At 36.6% G+C, this 27,241-nt stretch overlaps 4 protein-coding genes across 4 annotated transcripts; 2 read left to right on the top strand and 2 right to left on the bottom strand.

Annotated features, from left to right (window-relative positions):
* Positions 1–1,215: 1,215 nt before the first annotated feature.
* On the top strand, positions 1,216–26,637 carry LOC589818 (succinyl-CoA:3-ketoacid coenzyme A transferase 1, mitochondrial). Its single transcript, XM_030995599.1, has 13 exons — positions 1,216–1,348; positions 16,908–17,016; positions 17,519–17,609; positions 18,546–18,681; positions 19,358–19,507; positions 20,235–20,402; positions 21,134–21,241; positions 22,077–22,194; positions 23,131–23,225; positions 23,822–23,943; positions 24,779–24,854; positions 25,135–25,305; positions 26,242–26,637. The coding sequence occupies exons 1-13, from the start codon at positions 1,244–1,246 to the stop codon at positions 26,377–26,379; spliced, it is 1,587 nt and encodes a 528-aa protein (XP_030851459.1). The 5' UTR covers positions 1,216–1,243; the 3' UTR covers positions 26,380–26,637.
* On the top strand, positions 2,582–5,110 carry LOC763909. The gene is made up of 3 exons (XM_030995601.1): positions 2,582–3,181; positions 3,942–4,175; positions 4,655–5,110. Exons 1-3 carry the CDS (start codon positions 2,880–2,882, stop codon positions 4,818–4,820), a joined length of 702 nt encoding a protein of 233 aa, XP_030851461.1. The 5' UTR covers positions 2,582–2,879; the 3' UTR covers positions 4,821–5,110.
* Positions 7,265–15,294, bottom strand: LOC115928443. The gene is made up of 3 exons (XM_030995602.1): positions 15,270–15,294; positions 8,115–8,286; positions 7,265–7,750 (listed from the first exon to the last, which is right to left on the bottom strand). Exons 1-3 carry the CDS (start codon positions 15,277–15,279, stop codon positions 7,594–7,596), a joined length of 339 nt encoding a protein of 112 aa, XP_030851462.1. The 5' UTR covers positions 15,280–15,294; the 3' UTR covers positions 7,265–7,593.
* Positions 11,963–14,004, bottom strand: LOC115928442. Its single transcript, XM_030995600.1, has 3 exons — positions 13,228–14,004; positions 12,670–12,792; positions 11,963–12,160 (listed from the first exon to the last, which is right to left on the bottom strand). The coding sequence occupies exons 1-3, from the start codon at positions 13,906–13,908 to the stop codon at positions 12,038–12,040; spliced, it is 927 nt and encodes a 308-aa protein (XP_030851460.1). The 5' UTR covers positions 13,909–14,004; the 3' UTR covers positions 11,963–12,037.
* Positions 26,638–27,241: the final 604 nt, after the last annotated feature.

The raw sequence follows: 27,241 nt of genomic DNA, 5'->3' as shown, positions 1-27,241 counted from the left end.
GTCATCATTAAACGCGCCCTTTATTTCAAGCGACTAAGAGCAATTTCCCCCAAAGCTCGCTCGCGTTTATAGAAAGGTCCTTTCAGTCTTCTGAGAATGTGCTTATAATTTTTGGCACTGCCACCTCACAAATTTAAAAAAAAATTCTTCGCTCGCAAATTAATTTTTAGACCATTACATAAGCGCAAAGTATGATGCAATTAAGCAATGTCTTGTCTGTTGTAAAAACAGAAACAAATATTGAAATCATTCCTGATAATATAATCACAATGTAGGGGTATATACCTATGTCTACAAACTGTACATATTCGCTTTGAGATTTCCTTTTGTAGGTGCCCTTTTTCCCCCCAAAAGTGCCTTTTTTTTGGTTCGTGCCATCATCCCACTATGGAAGTCGCTCCGCCGCCACATTGTAGTTGTTGTTGTTGTTGTTGGGGGGGGGGTGGTCTCCAATTTGTAAGGAAGTCGGCCGGTGAATAAGCGAGGTGGGGGAGGGGGTACGAGCATATAATTTATTTATTTATTTATTTATTTATTTATTTATTTATTTATTTATTTATTTTTTTTGGGGGGGGGGGGGGGTTCAATTTGTGAAAAATTAACAGCGACTCAGTCGGCCGGTGAATAAGCGTCCAATAACCACGTACGAGTCAGCCCGCTTGACCCAGTGATATATGAATATTCATAAACCCAATATTAAACTTAAGTTTTTTGTTTAAAAAAAGAATTAACGTTACCATCTTTTTTTTTTACAAGTTTTTTTTTCTGGGGGGGGGGGGGGGGGGGGCCGGCCCCCGCTCCACGCCTGCCCTCCTCTCGGCACGCCTATACTACTCATCAGTTGTGATGTTGACAATTTACTTCAATTCACAATATACTGCATGGGCTTTCTTAATCAGAATTATTCAATCTACCTGCCAAAAGATTTTTTGATGCAGTACACAAATAGTCTAGTCCTATAGTCTACATAAAAAATACCCCTCCCCTCCCCCCCCCCCCCCCAAAAAAAAAATGAAAAGAAAAATAACAGCCCACCCCCACCCCCACCCAAACACAAAATATAACAAGTGCAAAAGGAAACTAACAATCAATCAATCAATCAATCAATCAATCAATCATGCAATCAATCAATCAAACAAATACGATTCTCCCTCCAGTGCCGCTTCAGCTAGCTAGCTCTGTAGCATGCATGCATTATGCTCAGTGTCAGTTCAGTCAACGAACTTTCATTATTTTGTAAAACATGTCGGCAATCAACATGGCGAGTTTTCTGCGCAATATCAACAGAGCTATCTCGCAATTCCACCCTGGCCTGTCCAGCAAAGTGAGCAAGGCGTGTCAAGTGCAGGTGACATTACTATTTCCTATCTTTGTACAAAATTAGATTGATAGATTACTTTTTGATTTGATAATGACAGGGTAATGGAATCTAGTATTTAAGTCTTCAGTCCCATGCCTAAATAATTGTGTGTGTAGTTAAAAGATTTTGGTCTTGCCCATCGCTCTGAGCTGACTGAGTTTGACGTGAAAGAAGTGTTAGTTGAAAATTGGAGTTGAAAATTTGTTGGAATAATCAGCCTAAAAGAGGCGTTTATGTTTGTTTGTTTGTGTGTTAAACTTAATTTTTTTATTGAAAAATGAGATGAAGTATTTAAGTTGAAGTAACTTTTTGCCTTGGTTGGTCATGTTAATTGCTATGTTGATTGTTGGTTGTCATTTTTACACGTTTTGGATTGAAAATGATGATTCAAAATCTATGCATTTCAAAGTTTATTCATAGAGTTAACAGTCACTGAATCATCCAGTGGCTGTTCTTCATTTATTTTTATTTATTAGGCCTATATTTTTTTTCTCAATGATGTCTTGATGATGAAGATGTTTTTGTTGATGTTTATGATGATTTTGATGAAGTGAGGATTAACGTTAAAGATGGTGATTTTCAATGGGGGAGCAGGTATTTTCAGAGTGGCATCCAAGTAATTACACCCATATTTTGAAAGGGAATTCTGATTTTAGGCAAGATGGTTCACTTATTTTGCCTCTCATTTCCAAATGTGCTTCCTAAACCTAGTTTTATTTTCTAACTACCGTAAATGTAGCCCTCAAGAGATGTTACTTTGGCTGACCTTATGTCTTATAATACTTGATATTTATTATTTAATAAGATATAAAATGACTTGATGTAATATGCATTACTTAAATAATTTTATACTATTTTTTATTGAATACTGTAAGTCTATACGTATGTTTCTCTTGTATTATGTTCTATATTATCATCCTTTCCTAATGTTAATTTAAATATTCTTTACTATTTATTGTATTACCTTTTTTCATATTAACTGATCTATTTACTGAGCATGTTTTTCTAATCATTCTTTGTGAAAAAAATAAATAAATTGATGAATACATACATGTATATTGATGACTAACTTTAAAAAAAAAAAAATCAAATTATCCACCATCTAATTATTACACAATCTTGAAAATCTTATCCTTGAATTGAAGTTAATTGAAACCGTCTCATTCATATGCATATATTCTATTTTTAAAGACCTTGACCGGAGCGTACACAACCATACATCCACAGACGGCTAATGAAACACAAAATGCAAATACAAGAAAGAAAAAATTAAATACCCTTTCATTACTGAGAAAAATGAAAATTACAGTACAACTGCCGCCCCCTCCCAAATTCGCCTCGGTCAAGAGCCCCCGCGCCGCACGGACTTGGGTGACGTCATTCCGTGTAGACTCGAATTGTTTGCTATAATTCTTCGCCGCGCGATGTTCGAGATCTACATTGATTTTGCGTACCGTGAATCCTGTCTGCTTTTTATCGATTGAAGTTTGAGAAGTTTTGAGAAGTCTTTCTAAAGAGAATGGCTACCCCAGTCGTCAGGGCAGATGCACAAGATGATTTAGTTATGGAATTTGAGTGTGAGGAGGATGGCAGTTGCGGGGAAAGCGGTGAAAATGACAGTGTCAGTGGTAGTAGTGACAGTCCGGACAGTGGCAGCAGCAGTGATACCGACAGCGATGCAAGTGATGCAGACGCCGGAGAACACGGGCGTATCGTCGAGTGGGAGTATGAGCCTTTACCTCGTGGTGAACCTGGGCAAAATGTTGGCGATGCTGGAAGGGCCAACAACGCAAATCGGCTTCATGAAAATGTCGAGGATTGGTAATTAAGACTTATAAGCTTATTGAATTTGTTGTGCATTCTAAATATTTATTCCCCCCAAAAATTGAAATCAAATACCGTAGATCTCTAGACTCGGTCATAAATGGCATGTCTAATTCTAAAGTTAACTTGTTAGAATGATTCTCTAGATCTATGTCTGCGCACCTAAAATTCGACCTCGATTTCATTACACAGTAAGATATTATTTTTAGAATCATCATTGTTATTCCGTTCTTCATATTCTAATGATTACTGAAACAAAAAACTCGACAAATTATTCACAAGAACAATTTTTTTAACGAATTTCAGACGGGCTCGTCATTTTGTGTAGCAAAACTGAAAAGTGCCCATGTCTGCGCACTCACTATTTTGCACGCAATTCAATCAAGCACAGTGAAGTTTCATACCAGGGACAACCCCCTGTTCAGACTTTTCTTTTTTGACAATGATTGAAATTTTCAGGGTGGCAAATGAAACTTGCTAAAACTCATTTTTAATCTTCCCAATTATTTTCACAAATTTTGGTATCTAAATGAATTGTTGAGGTTAAGATTGAAAATTGGTGTCAGTTTGATGTTTTGTTCTATAAATATCGCGCATTTACGTGGGTGCGCAGACATAGGCACTGCCTTGGGCACTCTTACCATACTACGACTACGAGAACGATGTCATTTTTATATTTATCAGGAAGCTGTAATAAAATATTTATAAAATTATAGTAGGTGTATTGATTTTTGTTTGAATCTTTCTGTATTTCAAGGTGTACATGTGGAAGATGTCGTGTGCCTCCATCTTTCAATGAAGGTGATTGTGTCTGTTGTCAGGAAATTGCAGAGGTCAAGGCAGAGGCTGATCGACAGGGTTCAAGTTGTCTGGTGGATTCTGAGGAGTTTGAGCCGGCCATCCTAAATGCGACAACATTATACATCGGATGGATGGAGTACACAGATAGGTGGCGCCGAGCAGCCAAAGCATTTGGGGACAGGAACAATGAGTAAGTTATGTTTCTCCTTTTCATCATTTTGGCAAGGGCAAAAAAATAAATGGATTGATTTTGAAAGTTTATTGGGTGAAACTTTTCAAAACGAATTGAGTCACCGCAAGATGAATTACTAGTTTTGACCAAAATTCTTGCCTGGTGACCACTGGTGTACTAGCTGCCTTATCTGCAGGTGCTTCGGGGCACTTTTTCAGGAAATGTATACAAATAGGCAAGAATGACCACCGATTTGTGAGTTTTAGCATGTTACCCCCCCCCCCCCAATAATCTGTAGTTATGAAACACAAACTTTATATGCGATTTTGAATGTTGCCCCCCACCGCCCGACAAACAATGACTAACCCTTGGTCATTTTAGTTTTTTTTAAGCATTTTTATTTTCCTGAATTAATTAATAAAGAATTAATATTTTGACATCAAATCATCTATCCTAAGAAAAATAATGAAATTTTTTTATTGCTTTTTATTTTACAGAAAATACAGGTATGTGGCATACAGGAAAGTCGTGAGATGGTGTTGGGGCTGGCTCGGGAAGGACATCAGGGTGCAACTGCCAGCATGTGTCCATGCCTCAATAATGGAAGCGTATCCTGATGGACGTGGTCAGTACAAAGGGACCATCCTGCGTCGGTTGAGATGAGGATGTAAAATCAACTATTGTCTTGCGAACCTTGAATGACTGTCATCTTCTATGTGATTGTCAGCCATCTTCTGTACGTTATTTGTGATCATCGGCTTTCATCTTCATATTCATCACAAATACTATTGTTTGAACTTCTCATGATGGTACGGTTGCTATGAACTTTGATCTCGACATTTGATTCTAATTTCCAAGAGCTGATATTCGAACTTTTGCAAAACTGTGATCAAGCAACGATTTCTTATGAGGAAGAATGTTGAAATCTATATAAACAAGCAACAAAAAAAAAACCAAAAAAAACACAACATGCCTTGTTCCTTCTCTTTTGTTATACACCCTGCAATGTAATTTGTTTTAATAATTTGAGCATTTCATATACAGTCAACCTGCCGAGTCAGAAAAGGGGAGAGAAAGAGAAAATGAAATTGAAAGAGAAAACGAAATTGAGAGAAAGAGAAATAACAGCATGGACACAACAAAGATAGACAGAGGAATAATGAGAGTAAGAGAAGGGAATTGCGGTTGACGAAATTTCAAATGTGTGATAAATGGTAAGCATCGTAATAAATCCAGGAAATCCTTTATTTTGCATCAAATCTATCCTCCCAAAAAGGATAAACCTTAACCCTATCTCCCACTCTGTCCCTCTTCCTCTCTCTTTCTCCTCTTCCACCCTCCACATTCCCATCTCTCTATCCCACTTCCTCTCTCTGTTTCCTCTTCCATATTTCCATCTCTCACTCTGTCCCTCCTCTCTTTCTCCTCCTCCACATTCCTATCTCTCACTCTGTCCCTCCTTCTCCTCTTCCACCCTCCACATTCCCATCTCTCACTCTGTCCCTCCTTCTCCTCTTCCTCCACATTCCCATCTCTCACTCTCTCCCTCTGCCTCTCTTTTCCTCCTCCACCCTCCACATTCCCATCTCTCACAATCTTTCTTTCTCCTCTTCCATCCATCACATTCCCATCTCTCACTCTTTCACAATCTCTCTTTCTCCTCTTCCATCCATCACATTCACATCTCTCACTCTATCCCTATTGGTATCTATCTTTACCCCTCTTCTTCCTTCACATTCTCTATCTCACTCTCATTTTCACAGCAATTTCCATCTTTAAATTATGAAGCTTCCTACAAGACACCTATAATAGAAATAAACAAACAAGATTTGTGTTCCTTTAGATGAATTTTTGTTTACCTTTGCTCAAAATATTCTCAGAACATCCCATTGACGGTTTTTCCCCCCAATCATTTTCTTCTCTGTTTGTGCAATATATTTCAAAATGATGCACCATTGGAACAAAAACTTTGATGCAACATGTACATTACATTCATCCTTATTTTATGTAAAGTTTACAGGATAGATGACTATTTTTATTATATCTGCAAGGATGATTATTTTTCAATCTTTTATAACCAGGTTTTAGGACAAACAGGAAACCGCTGTTAGGAAAAAAAGTATGGATGCGATGAAGTATCATCACAATGTTTCCTCTTCTGTGATAATATGGCATGATCTTTAAAACTACTAACTTTGAAAATGAATAACACAATTCACCTCGGCAGAAAAGGGAAAAAATCAAAAACAAAAAATAAAGTCATATCTGGTTCAAATGGTTCTTGAATAAGAACAGTTTAGATGAAGAAAAAAAATGCATTTTTTTATTTTTTATTTTTTGCAAATAAGAAGCAAAAAGCATTGGCCAAGATGAAGGACTTGAGAAAAATCAGATTATATTTGGTGCCAAATTCATGATCAACAGTGATTTACTTAGTGTTTATGGAAATCTAGTGCATATGCTTCAGAAATTGTTTTTAATTGAACTAAAAATGTAAGTTTTACAAATTTAATAAGTATTTTACCTATTAAAACCAATGACTATTGATGTGTACCATGGACTTTGGCTTGTGTAAGTATGTACAAGCTTACAGACAAGTTTCTAGTGCTTTACACTCACATAGAATCGGAATCCACTACTCACTTGCATAGAGTACTTCCATGTTACTCTCCATAATTATACTGGCATAAACATAATTTAGGGTCTATGAAAAACATGTATTGTACTGAAATAAAACAATCAGTGGTTAATGTTCAGGTAGCTGACACATTCATCATAGTTTCTATCACCAAAAGAACTAGTTTCTATCGCCAAAGCGATGATGTTGTTCAAAAGCTTGCACGGCTTCTCCATTGTCGGGGTGATGATGAGAGGCACTCCGTGCTGGTTGAGGCTGTAGCTCCTCCATGTTGTCTCTGAGCTGCTCCCTGTTTTCCACCAGTTCTACGACAACTCTCATCAGGGCTTTCACATGACCTACAAGATAAAATCCAAAACTATACCTTGAAAATTCATCTATACGGTGTTAAAAAAATACACTTTGATAAGAGGAAAAAAGGAAAAGAGAAAAATAAGAACATAAGAAGAGAAAACTCTTTTTCTCACAAATATTGAATTACCTAATTTTACACACTATTTGTAGGTGGATGACCAATCAAATACCAATGGCATGCACATGTTCTTTGCTGAATAGGTAGTTCACTGACTTGGGGACTGACATATATGCCTGTTTCTGCTTGCTATTCAATATTACACATTTGCAGAAAGTAACCCAATACATGTTTATAATTATCAATTTAATCAACAGATTAAATTAAGGGCATATAGGCCACAAGAATCTACTAATTTGAATTCTATTGATCATGAAGTAATAAAAGATTTCTATATATAATTGAGCTCTTTTGTTGAATATTGATATCATTCACTAGACATGTGGCTACTTACCACATGTGCCAGCTGTCAGCACTCTCTCCACTGTGTGGCCTCCTTCCTTCGAGCGTGGATACTTCAACCTGTACACTGGGTTCCCTTCGGCATCAACAGCCTGGGCTCTATCACAATTTTCGTTCCAATGTAGGACAGCCAAATATAATCTGAAAAGAGTGAAGTTAAAAATAAAGGTCACATGAATAACATACTTGTGACAGTTGATTTTATCTTTTTGGTAATGTAATGTCTATCATCATAAACTCGTTACCTACTCTCCAATAAGTGAAGGCAAGAGTTAGTGTAAAAAGCATGTGTTACAAATAATAAAGAAAAAATAAAAAAAAACCAACAAAATATGAAATAGAAAGAACCTGGCTATAACAAAAAGAAAATAATAACTTTAAAACATAAAACCAATAAAATCAAATTCAAAAGAAGAAGAAGAAGAAACAACACTGCCCTCTGTGACGTTCTTGTTAAATTTATATTAGGGGAGCATAATGTTGATGAATTAATTGCCTAATTTACCTGCACTTCATCCCTTGATATGAGTATACAAGCAACTTGGGGCAAAAGTGAAGGAGGATGTTGTGGAATGATTCAACCTTGCTGGTTTGGGCATGTGGGGACATCATCCCAATGCCATTCACCAGTCTGGTCCTCAGCCATTCCTCTCGAAGCTTGTCGTACACCTTTGTACCTGTAATAAGATTGGGAATATAATATATGCGGTAAAGGTGAAGGAGAGTTCATTTAAATAGTTAGCAATCATGATCTCGGCATTTCCAAGCATCTCATCCCTTCGCCAAAACTATTTTTTCATTCCACAATGAATATTAATCATTTAGAAAATTGCAACAAAAAAAAATATGAATGTCATGATCAAAATTGAACTAAATTAAACTTGAATGTACATTATTAAAATAAATGTAAATATTTTGCTCGCATTTTGACAAACATCTTCAAAGTAAATGAGGGTGAAAAATGTACACCGTATGCATATAAATAAGGATTTTACCCACATCCAAACAAAAAGAACAACTTGAGGCACCAGTGAAGGGTTAACTGTTTTATTTCCACTGAAGTAAATTGTTATTTAAAGATCATACATAAGTAGCTTACCTGACTGCAACCATTCTCGCTCTGGATAGTCATCACCATGTTCACAAGCAGTGTACTCTGGGTTTTCATCTGTGTGAAGATTTCTGATGTGGTTCATAGCCCTCTTATACTTGGCTTTCATGACATCCTTATCTCCATCCGGAGTAGAAGAGGCAGTCCAGTATACATGGTTTACCAAGGCCCTCAACCAATCTTGAACCAATCCACAGTCCTTCATCTTGGCCAATGCTTTTAGCTTCTTCTTTAACCCTATTATATACAGGCAGAAACAAAAAAAAAGGAGCAAGAATTAGCTAAAAGAGATCAATTGACAATTCAATATGTGACATGTCAAGGAGCTACTTGGAGTGTTCTAAATTTAGAAAATATATCATAATTCAATAATTACTATACACAAAAGTGGAAATATAGGCAAATTTAAACCTGCAAAAGTAGTCATAACTACAATATCAATTTCAGCCAACATGTATATAAGATACATTTGCTGGAATTAATTCAGTATATATATAATAATTACCTTTCGCAATGTGCCAGACATCATATCGGTGATCAATTTGTTGGTACGTCTCACGGAGAAACTTCGCTATCTGCATGTGACGATCTGTCACTATGCCTTGTACAATCACACCAGCATCGTCAAGTATCCGCAGGCCCCTCTGGAGTCCCTCTAGCTCCATTGCATTTGAGTTCTTAACCTCTGTACACTATAAAGGAAAAGAATAAAATAATGGTAAATAACCTTAGAAAAGTACAAGGTTCTCTGTAATACAGTATAATAAAGGAAGTATACATTCATGGTTGCAACAGATCTGTTAAAAAACACACTGGAGTTAGTGACAGGCGGATTCCATATAATTACGTCTGCAAAATTTAACTTATAATAAAGAAAAAGGAAACCTAAATGAGTAATGATCACAATATGCATGGCAAAAACTTTTCTATTATGTACGTAGTTACTACACGATATGTCCAATTTCAGGCATATGATGACCTCTGTGGTTTTAACCTTTACACTACATACATTAAAACATTTCTCCTAAATCACTCACTTGCACAAGCTGGACATCAATGACCTTGTTGCTCTTCAGGTCCATCATCGTGTACGAGCCGTACTTGGCAGAATGCCCAGGTGAGTCACTCCTCCCATCCCCTCCAAGGATGAGGCCCGCTTCACTCGCTCTGATCTCGTCAAATGTCTCTGCCTGGGTCCTCCTGTATTCTTTCACTATTGCTGGCTGAAGATATCTAGACTGGTGTTCGTTGAATGTTGTTGTCGAAATTGATATTAAGTTCATGTGTTTGTGAGTTTTGAGAACCTTTGTTGGGCTCGCACCGGCAAATAAAATTGCAGATGACAAAAGTATGTTGCCAGCATACAAATTTCCCACTGATGGCTGGGATGACCATTCAAATTTCCCGTCACATTCGTCACATGTGGAGATCACTTTGACTCTACTGCCAAATGTCGGTGGGTGATGAACTACTGAAGAGCAGGGGAGGTGGCAATGCCTGCATTTTTTGAAGAGCTCCAAAAGCTGATCCTCAAAAACAATATACTTGGGCTGATCAATTATATCGGATGGTATTTTCCTGTATGAAACAAACAAGACATCCACATACATTGTAAGTTTCACTACTATTTTCATAATAGAAATGGGTAAAAGCTACATACATCCCTAAATGTATATAACGAACAGCCCTTGCTACTTTGAAAGTGTGCAAATTAACTTCCAAAAATATGAGGCTTAATGGTTAATCTTCATTTATTTCCATCAATCAAAGATGTTAACATAAAAAATTAAAGAGTAATTTCCAGATATATGTACTTGATAAATATCATCTTATAAAAATAATGGATCAATACTTACATGTTCTCAACTTCTTCATTAGCTTCATCCTCCAATTCATTTTCGGGTTCATAATCTGGATCTTTCCGCTTGTCATCGGGTTCTTCAGGTTCTTCATGTTCATCTTCTGGCTCATCAAAAGTCTCCTGTTCTGCACCAGTGTCCTCAGTTTGGGTTGCTGATGTCCTCATCGAAACTTGTCTCTCTGCCTTCTCCAAGCTAGAAGAAAGTGTAATCTGTACTCCTTTTTCAAGAAAAACAACATATTTAGTTCATTTATTTAGTTCATTTAGTTCATTTATTTTCCACAATAATAAAAGTACAAAGATGTACATTACATATAACAGATATATACATGTATATACAATAACAACAACAAATACCAAAACAAAATGTGAACATTTACAGTAACATTGATAAAGAGCATAAGTGATTGATTAAAGTGTAATGATATAGAACATGTTATTATTGCGGAGGGAGCCAACTGGAAGACAGGAAAATGGTCTTAAGTGCGTTGGCACCCATCATGATCAATTAAATATAATCTTAATACATTAAATAACAATTGAATAATTGCGTTAAACAAAAAAAAAAGCAAAGTAAATTTGAATATAAAGAAAGAAAGGACGGGTTAAGAAGCTCTACTAACGTTGTAGTTGATTACGGTATGAATTTATCAAGTGTTTTTTTAGTTTGCGTTTGAAAGATTGGAGTGACACTGAGTTTTTTATTTCATTTGGTAAAGAACTCCATAGTTTTGGGCCGGTAAAAAATAAAGTAGATTTTGCATAGGATGTACGTATTTTGGGGAAATGAAAATCATTAGAAGACCGAGTTTGATAAGAGTGAATACTTGCATTTATAGGAAATAGATCAGTAATATAACGAGGGAATAAGCGATTTTTACATTTATACATGAACATACCAGTTTGTAGCTTACAAATATCGGATAGGCTTAATATTGATACAAGATTTGAAAATTAGGGTTCTTGCCATATTTTGTTAGGGGATCTAAACCACAGATCTATATAGATTTTGCCTTTTCTATTTTGGGGGACCCAAAGGAACTTAGGACCTATTAGGGCACACTTGATGTAGGAACCTTCTCTCCTGTGATTCCTTATTCTTTATCAACTTTTGCTTTATAATGCAAAACTTATAATTTTCAGGTTTCATTTTTCACAAAATATGTTTGAAATTTTGACAAAAATAACCTCATGATTTATAGATCTTGTGCACAAATTTAACATTTTGGCAATAGACAAGTTTGTGGTCTTCCGTCATGGCACGAGTGCAGAAATACCCAATCATAGTAAATTTTAAATTAACATTTATTCATTTGATCAATTTCGATAATGTGACATAATTCATGAAAGAGAATACAAGGTACATTAGTTACATTTTTCTCCTTTTTTGTTCCGCAATCTATAAATACATTATGTTATAACACAAATATTGTAAATACACATATCATACTGTACTTCACTCACCTTTCTCTTTTTGTAAAGGCTTGACAGGCTTGACAGGTTTGACAGGCTTCACAGGTTTAACTTGTATTCCACAGGTTCGAGTTTTAGGTCTTTTTTGAAACTGCTTATCAATCATCTGAGGAATGAATTTGCATTTGTGATAAAAATCACAAAGAATGAAAGCAAATTAAAAATAAAGTAAGCTTTAAAAAAAGTTTTAAATACATATCATGTGGGTCAGCTGAGAACTATGTGAATAGTCACAAATGTTGACAGCAGTTGGTTACTGCGTGTATGTCAGACAAGCAACTTGTCTAACGATGAATTGAGAATTAGAAGTCTGATACATCATAAACACTTTCAATAGACCTCATTTATACTTGACAAAACCTCATATGTCCCACTGACACTGCAATGCAATGAAATTCTTGTGAGCAATAGCATGGGATTCTGACAGCAAAGAAATTTCTCCCAAATAAGACTGATCAACAATATTTTGGTGCTGGTTCAACATCATTTTTTATTTAATTTGCCTCAAATACATTGTATTCTACTGATCTTTACAGGTACAGAAAATGTTGCCACAACTTGTTGTTCTTGTTTATTGCACAATATTTGCGACATGATATTAGGTTATTTACTCACCGTGGGAGATGCCTGGATAGCTTTATTGTTTTCTCGGTCCCTCCTAGCTGCTTCTTCTGCTGCTTGTTGTGCTGCTTCTTCCTCTTCCTTACGAGCGTATTCCTCAGTTATCCTTTGAACCTCCTGCAATCATGGAAGAATAATAGTAAGTCATAATATTTTTAATGCAATTTTTGTTTTCATTGGGTGGATGGCTCTGTTTGAAAGGTGCTAAAGGATGTTTTGGGAACTATAATTTGTAGTTCTTATGAAGTGCATAATGAGTATTAAATTCGGTATCAATTTTCATGTTTGAGTAATAGTACCGGATATTCAAACTGGAACATTTGGATAAGCCAATTATACAAAATCTGTTTGTGAAGTGAATTGATTTTTGATATTGGAAAATAAGAGAAGTGCTGAAACTGCTTATCCAATAAAGGAGAGCTATTGGAGTAAAATGAAGCCAAAAGTTGCAATGAAATCGATATTTATAATTTAAAACATATGACAAGACAAAAAAAATAATATTGCGCATGTACATGTAGGCATAATGGTATACATCTGTGTTACACATACCTTCTTCAGACTGAGCACAGACACTCGACGTCTGTTTCCACTGGTAGTTGGCATTGTTGGTGATGTACACGTGCTTGCATCGGCAAAAGTAATTGGTTGATTATGGGCATGGCCTCCTTGTTTACCCACACGTTTCTTCTGGCTGTCTAGAGAGGACACTGCTATCTTTGTAGAATGGACAGTTCTGGTTCTAGTCGAGCTCAAGCACGTTGTTACTGTTAGCGTAGACGTTATTGGTGTTGACGTTGTTGGTGATGAAATCATTGGTGATGACATTGTTGACGTTGATGATGTTGTCGTTGTTGGTTTGAGGAACCAATGATCTGTAAAGGGTTGAACAGCCTGCTGCCGACGGGGAATGGCATTTGGTAGAAGGCGCGGCGTAATTTTCCTGAAGCCATACTTAAACTTCAAGACTTGAGACGAATCATACTGGTCTCGCTCAAAATGACCACTGCAGACGTGGACATGGACCCTTTCTCGGGCATCGAACCCTTTTAACTTCAGTTGAATGAACTTCACCCATGCTCGCCTGATGGATCCTTCCTTCGGTAGTTCATGTATGGCAAAGCCATCATGAATAGTGTTGCTGCACCCATACAAGACACACCGGTTTCCCCCAACAGGCTTCGGCTTCTTGCTGGGCTCACCTTCCTCATCTGTGTTACTCCGTTTTGACATGCTGATAACTGCAATCTATAAAAAGAAAACAATACACCAATATTACAATTGATAGAAGATTAAAATGAATATAAATATGTCAAAGATCTACATGTACATTTACATCTAGACTTATAAAGTCGGGCAAGATAAAAATTAGTGCGAATCCTGTGATTCCTTATTCTTTATCAACTTTTGTTTTGTAATGCAAAATTTATCATTTTCAGGTTTCATTTTTCACAAAATATGTTTGAAATTTTGACAAAAATAACCTCATGATTTATAGATCTTGTACACAAATTTAAAATTTTTGGCAATAGACTTGTGGTCTTCCCATTTAGAATTAGCAATGAAATATTGCAATGATTTAAAAACTCATCTCTAATTGTAAGATCTTCTTTTCAAAGCTGCCTTGACAAAATAAAACTGTCAAATTTAACCATATAAGACTTTCAGAAGAGAGATGTGGCAGAGACAATAAGCAAGATCAAGATAAAATGGCAAAATAATAAATGATCTATAACATTAACATTGCTATTAAAGTTAGACAAAAGTTAGTTAAACTTAGTTTCATAGAAAAAAAAAAAGCAAAGTTAATCTGTAGTCGGATAAAAAAAAAAGAAGCAAAGTCAACAACAAATGACCGATGATTTTGTGTTAATAATCATCCCTGGCAACAACACTAGATCTAGACCATTTTGATTTGAATAAAAACAGTGTTTTCATCACGAGAAAGTATCAAGAAGAGGCACCCATGTGATTTCTGACATCAATTCAAAATAATTTGGTTCCTGGCTTCACTGTACTGCAGTGCACTGCCACTGGGCGGCACGAGTCCAAGGCCTAGATTCTACCAACTACCTAGTTTTCTTTTTCTTTTTTTTTAGGCCCAATTCTTCTTCAAAATCTCCATTTCATCTTCTTCTTATTTTTCATTGTTTACAGACTATATTCTAGACAATAAAACAATGTAGATCTAAATAATTCTTTGATTTAATGCTGGTAAACCATGCAAAAGGAAAGGCTATCTGTGCGATAAAAGCGAGCGAAACTTAGTTTTGTTCGAGAAATATTCCACGACCACCAGCATGACACGGCGCGGCAAGTCAGGCCGGGCCGGCCGCGGCCCGAGTGCTCTCGCGAGGCTCAGCGATAGATTGCTGAAAGTTGTGCAATCGCAGACCGAGGCAGGCAGCCAGCAGCGCGGGCAAATGATTCGTTTCAATCTAATTTAGTGGAAATTTGGGGTTGATATTCCATATTACGTAGCGTGAAATTAATACAGATATAAAATGTCAACATTCTAATCGTAAAATGTCCAAATACAGCTTCGACATTGATATTTACAACAACAAAACAAGAGAGAAGAAAACTTCACATACCGACCACCATGCGAAGAACTAGCTGCTATACCGAGTGGCCAAATAACCTACACGATATGACGTCATCAGAAACGGGTAGAAACGGCCACCGGCTAGCGCAGCCGAAACTAAATCTCCGGGGTGCCCCTCTCAAATCCGTGAATCCGGGGTTTCGGATGATAAATACTTCTTTCAGAGGCCGTGGAATCTCGAGAAGTTTGCATTTTCATATTCAGTAAATATTCACGAGTCCGTAGGTATGTAATTTGTCTATATAATTTTCTGCTCCGGTCAAGGTCTTTAAAATATTTTATGTACATTTTGCAATTGGGAGCAATAGCCACTTCAGGATTCATCAGATCCCTGATTGTTGACATCTGGCCATACATGTACCAGCAGTCCCTGTAACTTAAGAAGAGTCCCAAATAGGCCAATGGATCGGTTCGCTGCTTCTCAGTTGAGTTGTACACAGTTTATTATGGGGTAGCTTCATTAGCTTGCCCTCATTACAAAACAAAAACTGTTAGAGTGAACTGAAGGGTCAAAAGCACATGTGCAAATTGATTGCATAATAAGCAAGTGGTATTAAATCCCTGAATGCTCTTCAGAGCTCTTGACAAAACATAACACTGGAATTCAGAAATCCATTTCCAATACAGATGTACTGTATTGACCTAGCGGTATATATATGGATGTACAATTGTAAATATAATGTATACCTAATGACCTATGCTGTAAACAAAAACTGCCCTTATGCCTGTCTTCATCAGCTCGAGATTGCCAAATAACCCGCTATCTTAATATCCCAATCGCAAATTAACGGGATAATTTGCGTCTTCATCAGCCCGCAGTTGCGATTAGCGGGATATTTTTTTGAGATTTCATCCCAAGATATCTTGGGCTAGTTTGCAAAATATCCTGCTATTTGTCCGGCGCATCTTCACCAGCCCGAAGACTAGCACTATATGCGCGAACGCTGAGCAAAACATCTCAATCTAATTGCCTGAGCTTTAGGTTCAAGGTCGAGTCTCGAGCTGATTAAGACATGAATTGTAGCTTTGGGCTTATTTCTGAAATCAGAAATAGCGGGCTATTTGGCAATATCGAGCTGATGAGGACATACCTCTTGAGGCTGAAGTGAGTTTTACTATGAATAAAACTGATAAACAAATGAATTCAAGTGAAATCCAGGTATCATATTACAGATTAACTAAGCTCCACGCTGTATAGTTCTGGTGCACAGACTTGAATTGCAGACTTTCATTTATGGACTGAAGCTGATGGATGATGATGTTGGTGGTGATGGTGGTACTGGTGGAGATGATTGTGATGAATAATGATGACAGTATGATGAATGGGGATGATGATGACGATTTTGAAGATGATGATAATAATGAATGTTGATGATGATTATGACAATGTTGTTGATGATGATAATGGTGATGACAATGATGAAGATAAATGACGATGATGATGAACAATCAATGATGATATTTTCTTGAATGATGATATTGCTGATTATGATAATGAGATTGAAATACGTATTTAGACAAAGAGTACATGTACAAGAAAATCAGAAAAATTGATTTTGATAGATAAATAATAAAATAATTACTTTCAAATCGATTGTTAAATCTTTTTTTTCTATTTGTTTGACAGCCATTATCAAGATGCCTGTCCACAACTCAACGTCTCAATGTGGAGTTTTGTGAGAATCCTTTAGAAGCAGTCGGTGAGATACCTGATAATGCAACACTTCTTGTTGGAGGTAAGTCATCTGAATACAAATCTGTCATGGGGGGGGGGGGGGGGATCCAAATAATATGTCCCTGGGGTCAATTTTTCAATTTGGACACCCAGTTTTGAAATCCTAGGGGGGAGAGGGTGGTTCTTCAGGATGCTTGTTTGAGAAGGCTCTGTCAAAGACTTGTTTAATGTCATTGTTCTTGTGTGCTTGATACTTGCCAAACTTATGTTGGATTTCTAGTTTCAAACTTTGTAATTCTTTTATTTCAAACTCCACAAAGAAAACAAAATTCAGCGATAATGGAATCCTAAATATTATATTCAAAGTTCTAAAAAAAAAGAAATCATTATTCATGTCTAATAAATAGTCTTGAATATTCCTCTATGCAACATTGACAGTATCAGCCTTGCCTCCCACCCCTGATGCCTCTCATCATTAAGCAGTGACTGATCACTGATCTCAGTGACCAATCACTGAGATCAGTAATGGCATGCTTTCATTCTGTTTTATATTTGAACACAAGGATTTGGACTGTGTGGCATCCCAGAGAACCTCATCCAAGGGTTACTGGATACAGGAGTAAAGGATATAACAGCAGTCAGTAATAATGCAGGGTAAGTCATATGCTGTTCTTGACCCACTGATCCAATGGACTGGTTTAATAACATATTAAAATGTATGGATGTTTCTTACCTGGGGACCTAGTGACAAGTTATTCCATTAACCTATTATTAATGAATGAACTGCAATACTTGGAATCCAGTCTGCGTACAATACTTGTTACTATTGCAAGCAAGACTCTGGCCAGCTTTCAGATTTTCAAGAACAGCCTTGATTAAAAAGTATGCATAACATTTGAATATCTTAGTAAATCTATTGCTTGTTAGAGACGCGAGGTTCTGTTTTTGACCTTGACATATGTTTGTCATATTGTAACTCAATCGCACCACTAGATCGAATCTAAGTCCACCAACTATTGGCCATTAGAAATAATGCACTTTTTCAGTTTTTCTGTGTCTCCTTGATGTGACTGGACTCCTTGGAGTGTAACATGATGTGTGTCACATCCCGGCCCCCCTCCCCCCCCCCCCACTCAGTGTTATTCAGGGTATGCATACGCGTGTTCCCAGCACCCCCCCTCCGCCCTTTCAGCATAAGTCCGGTGTGTAAAGTCAATACGGGCAGATCCTTTTCTTTGTTACGAGCCATTCCCGGAGTGGGGGGGGGGGCGGGGTCACATCTCACTATGAGTCAGTTGAATGAATAGTAATAAGTAGATAGTTTTCTCTTTTTGCACTGCAATTATACAGATTGAGTCAAATGTTTAGTTAGTCCATCTGCCCAGTAGTAATAATTGTTTCTACGTAGGATATACATTTCTGAATTGAAAAGATTCAAAATCAGTCGAAAGTATGAAGAGAAACATTTTAGAACAGATTCATTCACGATTCAACCTCAAAAGATTGAGAAAAAAAAAGTATATTGAATGTACGATATTACATGTAGATTTGATTCAATTTTGAAGTTTGTATACGTGTCTCGTCTGACAGTGTGGATGATTTTGGTCTTGGTCTACTCTTGAAGACGAAGCAGATCAGGAGGATGGTGTCGTCATACGTCGGTGAGAATGCAGAGTTCGAAAGGCAATATTTATCTGGAGAGCTGGAAGTCGAGCTCACACCACAGGTATAGTGCACTCTTTGTGGAGAGTCCATGGTTTTAGTGGAACTTATAAGCCGGTGATTTTCATGTTAACAAGTCATCATATCTGACAAATATTTACCATAAAATTGATTTTGCTCAGCACATCATTAAGTGCTTCTTAGAGATGTATTTCAATTTCAATCAATCAATTTCAATTTATTGTTTATTATTGGAAATTTGTTGTGCTCACATTTTACAATTGTACAAAGAATCAAAAGAATCAAAATTGCTGTTCAACTGGTTTATAAATTTTTTGTTGACAGATAATGTTATTTACCTGAAAAGCCAAACTATAGAAACTTTTGAGCAATGACTTGCCCCTCATTTTAAGGATCTTTGTTGAAGATACCTTACACTCATAGAGAGTAGATTTTCTCCCTCTCTCTCCTTTTTCTCTTTTTTTCTGGGTGGCTGGTTGACAACTTGACATTTTATAAGCCAACTTTAATGGAGTAGAGTTACTACATGCAATTCAATTCTATACATTTTCAAGCAACTTGAATGCAGACATCCTCTTTTGGCATTGATATCTCAGTAAGAAAAAGTACCCTACTCACTGATATGTCTCTGAAATTTAATATATTTTTGAAAACATACCATATTTATTTGTTTGCCACAAACACTGAACAAGATATCAATCATCTTACTTTTTTGACAGGGTACACTGGCAGAGAGGATACGAGCAGGAGGGGCAGGGGTGCCAGCCTTCTTCACCCCTACCGGTTTCGGTACCCTTGTACACCTTGGTGGATCACCTATCAAATACAATGACGACGGATCGGTAGCCATCACCAGTGACCCTAGAGAGGTATATCAAGAGTTTTAAACTTTCACAGTAGGTCTGTCCTCATCAGCTTGAGATTGCCAAATATCCTGCTATTTGAACTATCCCAATCGCAAATTATCCAGTTAATTTGTGTCCTCATCAGCCCAAAGTTGCAATTAGCAGGATATTTGGTCGAGATAATCATTCCAAGATATCTTGGGCTAGTTTGCAAAATATCCCGCTATTTGTTCGGTGCGTCTTCACCAGCCCAAAGACTTGCACTATGCACGAACACTGAGCAAAATATCTCGAGCTAATTTCTCGAGCTCGAGTTTCAAGTTTTGAGCTGATGATGACGCGATTAGTAACTTCTGGATTATTTCTCAAATCAGAAATAGCGGGCTATTTGGCTATCTTGAGCTGATGAAGACAGGCCTAGTGTCATTACCCTTCCTCTACCTCCCAAGGGTCAATTTTTCTTTTCCATCGATGATCAATACTTTTCCTGTCCAAGAGACCGTGGTTCATAGCTGGCAACCGTTTCTGTTTTGGAGGAATTATTCCTACTTTTTGGCCCTTAAACTAATGTTATGGATCCTAGATGTCTCTCTTTTGTAAAACTTCTGTGTAAAAAGTATACAAAATGGCTGTATTCTTTTTGTTTGGCTTGAGGGTCTCCTCATTTTTGCCTTGAAAGGTTGATAGATGTGTGGGTGTAGTGTTTGAAAGGGAAATTTAAGTGTTTGACCTTTATCTCTCCTATTTGTAGGCAAGGATGTTCAATGGCGTAGACTACATCATGGAGAACGCTATAGTAGGGGACTATGCCCTTGTGAAGGCATGGAAGGCCGATAGAGCAGGCAACCTCATCTTCAGAAAAACAGCCAGAAACTTCAACCCACCTATGGCTAGAGCTGCCAAGATCACCATTGCTGAAGTAAGCGGGCCATATTTAGTTGTTTTATGATACATCAATGATAATATGATGATTATTTCATTCTACTGTTTTTAGACAAATGTGTTTTTGGATGTATGGGAACTTTTTTTGGACTTGGTATAGAGCATGTAGTATAGTATTGCATTAATTTATATGATTTATTTGATATTCACTAGAGCTCTTTTGGAAATTTCCTGGGGAGTGTATCACAAAGACTAAGATCGACTTTAAGTTGGACTTAACTATGGCAGGCCATTCATGCTACTGGTTGCTCTCACTATTGGTCTCTCAATTATGATCTTTAGATATTATTTAAATTTAAAAAATGTAAATTCTGTAGATTTGTGACCAAGATTTATACATCCTTTCAGAGACCAATGCCAGTAAATGGTAAGAGCAAACAGTGGCATGAACGGCCTGCCATAGTTAACTCCATCTTAAAGTCGATCTTAGTTTTTGTTAAACACCCCCAGAACTAAAGTATTACTCAGCTTTCCCCTTTTCAAACAAATAATACTATTGACTCCCACAGACCCTCATGCTTTTTTAAATATTTTTAAATGATTACATAAGTACTATTGCTGATTTTAAACATTATGACAATGCCATTTCTTTTTAATGACAAAAAAAAAGCACAATTTTGCCACCCATAGTATTTTGTTTAAAGCCAGGTAATGCCAACATTTTCATTTAATATTTTTTTCTTCTTTCTTTAATTTTGTTTACTTCAGGTTGAAGAGATAGTTGATGTAGATGCCTTCGCACCTGAGGATATTCATGTACCAAGTATATATGTTCAGAAGGTCGTCCTTGGAAAGAATTACCAGAAGAGGATAGAGGTATGAGAAATCAAGTACAGTTGAGTTGTAATAATAGTAATAATAATAATATGTCTGTTTTCCCAGGATAGCCTCATTAGTATTGATACTATTCTCCCTGAGGGCCCTGCAATCATGTTATTACCCCGGCTTTAGCTGACCTACCATGAAAAAGCTCTCAAGCTTTCAAAAAAATTCTTTCTTCTGAGTACCAATTTACCTCACCTGGGTAGAGTGTGGCAAATGTAGATTCATGTCTTACCAAAAGAAGTAGTAGTGTGTGAAAATACGACCAATTCTATGGTTTTTATACGACTCTTGAAAATTGTGTGTGTGTGTGTGTGTGTGTGAAGAAGAGGAAGAGCTCTTGTCTTCTACGTATTTCATCCACAAGTTCTGGCTCTAAATCTTGTTCTGCTGTGGATGAAGATTTGTGGGCATATCAAGGTATATTTAGGGTTTAGTAAGCAAAAGGAAAGGTTTTGAGTACATATCTTAGTATCTTCTTCTAGGGGTCTATAAATGGTTGACAAACATGTTTATGCAGAAAATCAGTGGCATAGATACATATGACGTGGGGGCATGTACCACTTAACCAAATAAATAGAGAAAAAAAGGGGTGGGGGAAAGGAGCAAGAGGGTGAAGAAAATTAAAAAAAAAAATTATAAAACCTTTCCCACAATTTTGCCCATATCGGGTGACGTTGTCAGCTGGTATTTCATCCATTCAATAAGACATTCCAGTGCCCGCCCCCCCCCCCCACAATGACTGTACCCATGCAGAGGACATCATCTTGGAGTAATCGCTGTGTTCTTTATAATCAATCATTTTTATATGTTCTTGTTGTTATCACAGAGGCTGACCTTGTCCAAAGAAGAGTCTGAATCCGGCAAGGAATCAAAAAGTCCAGCTGCACTTATGAGAGAAAGAATTATCAGGAGAGCTGCGCTAGAATTTGAAAACGGAATGTATGGTATCCTTCAATAATAATGATAATAATATGCCATTCTTGTATAGCAGATATCACATTACGATATACCGTCTCTAAGCACGTCCAACAGACTTTGGGTATTATTACCCAGTCACTATAATGACCTCATCAATTCTGATCGTTCTTTGTCAGTTGAATAGTGCCATTGTTGGCATTGAGTTTCCTCTCAATATGTCAGTGAAATATTTTTTGATGTGTACATGGTGTTGACTTTTATTTTCTTCTAAATAATTACATTATAATAATTACATTATTTTACCTTCTTCAGTTTTCCGCCTTGGTCCAAGAATTATTACAAAAATTTGATGTAAGTTGATGGTCCTGAGATGTATAACCATTGCTTCAATTATTTTACTTAAGTCCTGAATTGATGTGCTTTGGTTTTCCAATCTAGTATAAAATTTAAAGAAAAAGGTAAATATGAATTTTAAAAGCGATTGGATTAGATTCAGTGAACTTGATTCAAGCCTCTATGAGTATATCAAACATTAAGACGTTATGCTCGGGTCAAAAGGTCAATGGTCATTTCTTCTCTTTTTAATAGACATGCTAGTAATCAGCACACTTCAAATTATTGGGTCATCACGTCCGGTCAGGTGATCGCATTACGTGACCTTTTGTGAAACGGAAGTGGAAGATGAGGCGACCTTTTCGTAGATTTGCCCTAGAATTTTCACAAAGTGTCAGGTAAATAGATGAGAGGGATTTATTTCACAAACATTACCCCCTGCATTTTGTAGATACAGGGGGCATGTTTTTACAAAGGTCTGGTAACGCGACCATCCAATGCCTCGATGGTTTGAAGTAAGCCTTAGTATTAAATCTGTTGAATTGATTCTACAATGGAAGGGATATTTAACTTCTTCTGAATCTGATTCCAAGTTCCCATATAGTTATCCTTAATGCAATCATGTTCAGCTAATCTTGGCATTGGAATGCCCATGCTAGCCAGTAACTACATCACACCAGATATGAAAGTCTATCTACAAAGTGAGAATGGAGTACTAGGATTGGTAAGTAATTCAACATCAATACTAGTAGTTTATATTTTGAGGATATATTTTATTAATGCTTTGTTCTATGGTGCAGAATACAGTCTGATGGTAAGACATTTCCATTTGATACATTGCATACAATTTAATTTATACTTTAAGAATTCATATTCTGGAGCAGGAGAGTAATCATAAATTGAGGCGGGATAAGATATTCATTGATGCTGTAAGTTTTAGCATGCTATTTAATTAAGTATTCTATCAAGTTGTATAGAAGAGCACAAAAAGACAAGGTGATATCAAAATTCATTTTCAATTTTTTTTTCCAAATTTTTTTTGTAAAGAAATTGAAATGTACAAATAGTTGTAGTCATAAATCCTTCTGTCAAAAATAAATAAATAATAATAATTTAAACCATTATCCTGAAAAATAGTTTTAGTATGTATAATATATGTAATTTTTTTGTTTATAAGTAGTTTATTAAATAATCGTGTAAATTTATAAAAGCCATTTCAGTGGATACATTTCTTTCTTGAATATGCAATAATCTTTGAAAAAAGGGCATAAGAATAACTTTCAAGAATTGTGATGATATGTGATTTGTTTTGTTGTGAAGGGTCCATTTCCAAGGAAAGGAGAAGAGGATCCAGACTTGATCAATGCTGGTAAAGAAACAGTCACCGTGCTTCCAGGTTCCAGTTACTTCTCGAGTGACGATTCCTTCTCCATGATCAGAGGGTGAGAACTCACAGGAAGCATTTTCTTTTAAAGCCCCACTGTACTACTTATAGCTATTTGTGCCCTCTATATAGCACACAATGCCTAATCGGTGCCTGTTGGTCCCCCATGATCCCCTGTTTCTTATGTTAATTGAGAGCTAATTTGATGAGATAACCACCTGTCAGTGACCTTGCAGGGAGGTCTAATCCCCCTGGCCAAACTAGTGCAGACAGGCTTTAACCCATTTACTTCTGGAACCAGGTGGCTCATGTATTAAGCCTATGGGAATGTGAGAATCCAGTTGTCAAAGTGTTAATGCAGGGTACACAATCTGTGAATGCCATAGGTACCCTGGGCAAATAAATGCCCCTATGTGAGAGAATTGATTGCCTTACAAGAGCAACTAAAATGCTACTAGCCTTTTAAAAAAGTTATTTTAGTTGGCAAAAGTATGGAATAGATGAGCATTTCAACTTCCTTCACACGCTCTTGATTCACTGTTGAACTTTTATTATTTGGAATTGATGAGCATTTCAATTTCTATCACACACCTGGTTCAAACTTTAAACTTTTATTATAATATGGCAGGGGTCCACACTAGCTGTTGCAGAGAGTCTGAATTGACCTGATAAGCTTTGTGTGCATAGGCCTCTATTTGAAATTTAAAATTTGAGGGGGGGGGGGGGGTTCTGGAGATAGAATTTGAGTGGCCATATGTACATACTACTGAGCAATAAAAATGAACTTTGATTATAATCCATAGCAATCTTTTCCTACAGCAATTTTTGTCAAGTTTTCATATGCAGAAAAAGAAAATCATTGTATTTCATTGTCTGTGTGTTTTCCCTTACAGAGGACATGTTGATCTGACCATTCTTGGTGCAATGCAGGTATCTAAATATGGAGATCTTGCCAACTGGATGATTCCGGTAAGTTGACAGAGGAGTCTCAAGGGACAATTTTTTGTGTGCCAGTTTGCAGAAGTTGTTAAATTGTCGCACAGTGACGCCTTCAAAGAAAACCATAAATATCTTTGTGGTTTGAGATTTTTTTTCAGGATTTTTTGCATGCTAGAGGGTTAGTACAGTAGAATAAATATGATAAGTAACATTTCATACAAATATTACATTGTTTTTCATCAACCTTCAACAATGTTTAATACCGAGTTACTTTAATATCATTATTATTATTCTTCCTTTGCACTTGCAGGGTAAGATGGTGAAGGGCATGGGAGGAGCTATGGACCTAGTCTCCTCTCCCAGGACCAAGGTGGTTGTAACCATGGAACATGCTGCTAAGGGAGGCAAGCCCAAGCTGCTCTCAGAATGCAACCTCCCCCTGACAGGAAGGAGATGCGTGGATAGAGTAATCACAGAAATGGTAAGCATATGGCCTTTAAAAAAAAGGTGTTGTATTGCCCTTTTTTTACCCCCTCTTTTGGCTGATATTTCTCAGTTTTTAATGCATTATTTTTTTATATTTTTCTTTCTCTCCCTCTTTGGGCTGATATTTATCAGTTTTAAATGTTTAATACATATTTTTGTATTCATTAAACATTTTTTTTCTCTAAAAACAGTATAAAAAAAAAAAACTTTAAAAAAAAGCCGACCATAGATTTTAAGATTTTTGGGTCGGTCGCAAAGGGCAATACAACATCCTTTTTTATACTCCTAATGATATGTAAATATGTAAATACTGAGTTTTATGTAACAAAAAATATGAACCAATGAAATCCAAAGTTCCCTAGGGTTGCTGTATTTCACAGAGGCTGCAGGCCGGGGATGAATTTGATTGCATTCAGGAAGTTAAAGATTGGAAGTGAATATATTTGTTGTAGAATGACTACATGCTGTATTTGTGTGTGATGAAATCCTGCCATACTGTTCCTATTTTTCCGTCTCTCACACTTCCCTTTTTCCATTGAAAGTAATATTGTAAATTGCCAGTACCAGTAAGACAGTTATGGTAATGTACACAGTAGAAATGGCGAGTATTAAATGAACAGAATAGCATATAGTCAGATGAGTTCTGTAAAAAGAATTATACCCTTTACCCCAATCCCAAGTATTATATTCATGTACATGTATTTACTCTTTTTGGTGTGATATGTTCATTTCGCAATTCTAAACCCCAACTCTAAAGACATTGTAAATAAATTGAAAATGATTGAATAAAAAAATTAAAAAACTCAATACCAGTGTACTAACCAGTTCATCAGTTCAAAATTTAAGATTTTATGTAAATTACCCAATGCATGCAATTTCGGTTTCAAAATAATTTGTATGACCAAACCATCTGTTTCTTCCTCTCCATTAGGGTGTGTTTGACCTCGACAGTGAGAAAGGCATGACCCTGATCGAGATCGCAGACGGTGTGACTATCGAGGACATCATCGAGAACACCGAAGCTGAGTTTGAAGTTGCTGAAGATCTTAAACCCATGGGACAAGTCTGAGGTGACCCCATTTGTTAATAATTGGAACTAAATGAAATGGAATTGCTGAAACTTATGGGGCTCGTTCAGATATGCTGAGGTAAACCTTTTTTTAATAAAGGACCTGTGTGTATTCACTGAGCTGTGGTGTAGGATACGGGAATGTGAAGCACATTACAATTACCTCATTATTCAAAAAGACCTGGGCCCTGTTTCATAAAACTTGTAATCAATAACAAATGGTAAATTTATATGACAAATTAGCTCTCAGCCAATCAAATGCCATGATTTCAGTAGCTTATAACAGTTATTGTAACTTGTTATTGATATCAAGTTTTATGAAACAGGGCCCAGAGCAGTTTATTGGGGCATATCTGAACGAGGCTCGAGAGAGTCATGTCTATGTTTGATCGCTGCATGAAATAATTGGAACTGAATGAAATGGAATTGCTGAAACTTATCAAGGCTCGTTCAGATATGCAGAGGTAAATGCTTTTTAATGAATGGCAACTGTGTGCAAGAATGGTCCTGTGTGTATTCTCTAAGCTGTAATGTAGGATGTGGGTATGTGGAGCATATTACTATTACCTCATTATTTAAAAAAAGACGGAACAGTTTACCTCGGCATATCTGAACGAGGCTTAAGAGAATCATGTCTATGTTTTATCGCTGCATGAAGTTTGAGACTACTGACAGTTATGACTGGTACTGCTAGTATTGAATTGAATGTCAATACAAAGCCAAAAGCCATTCTGAGCGAACCGTATGCGATTGGTATTCTTGTAAAGATTACAGTCAGATTTGTGTGAAAAGTCAACAATGCTACATCATGATATTTATATGAGGAACAATATGTGCTGCACTTTGTAAGTGCAAGGTAAAA

This window comes from Strongylocentrotus purpuratus, unplaced genomic scaffold, assembly GCF_000002235.5.
Source record: "Strongylocentrotus purpuratus isolate Spur 01 unplaced genomic scaffold, Spur_5.0 spur5_scaffold_3, whole genome shotgun sequence".
NCBI classification, from domain to species: domain Eukaryota; kingdom Metazoa; phylum Echinodermata; class Echinoidea; order Camarodonta; family Strongylocentrotidae; genus Strongylocentrotus; species Strongylocentrotus purpuratus.
This window is presented reverse-complemented; position numbering and strand designations above follow the sequence as displayed.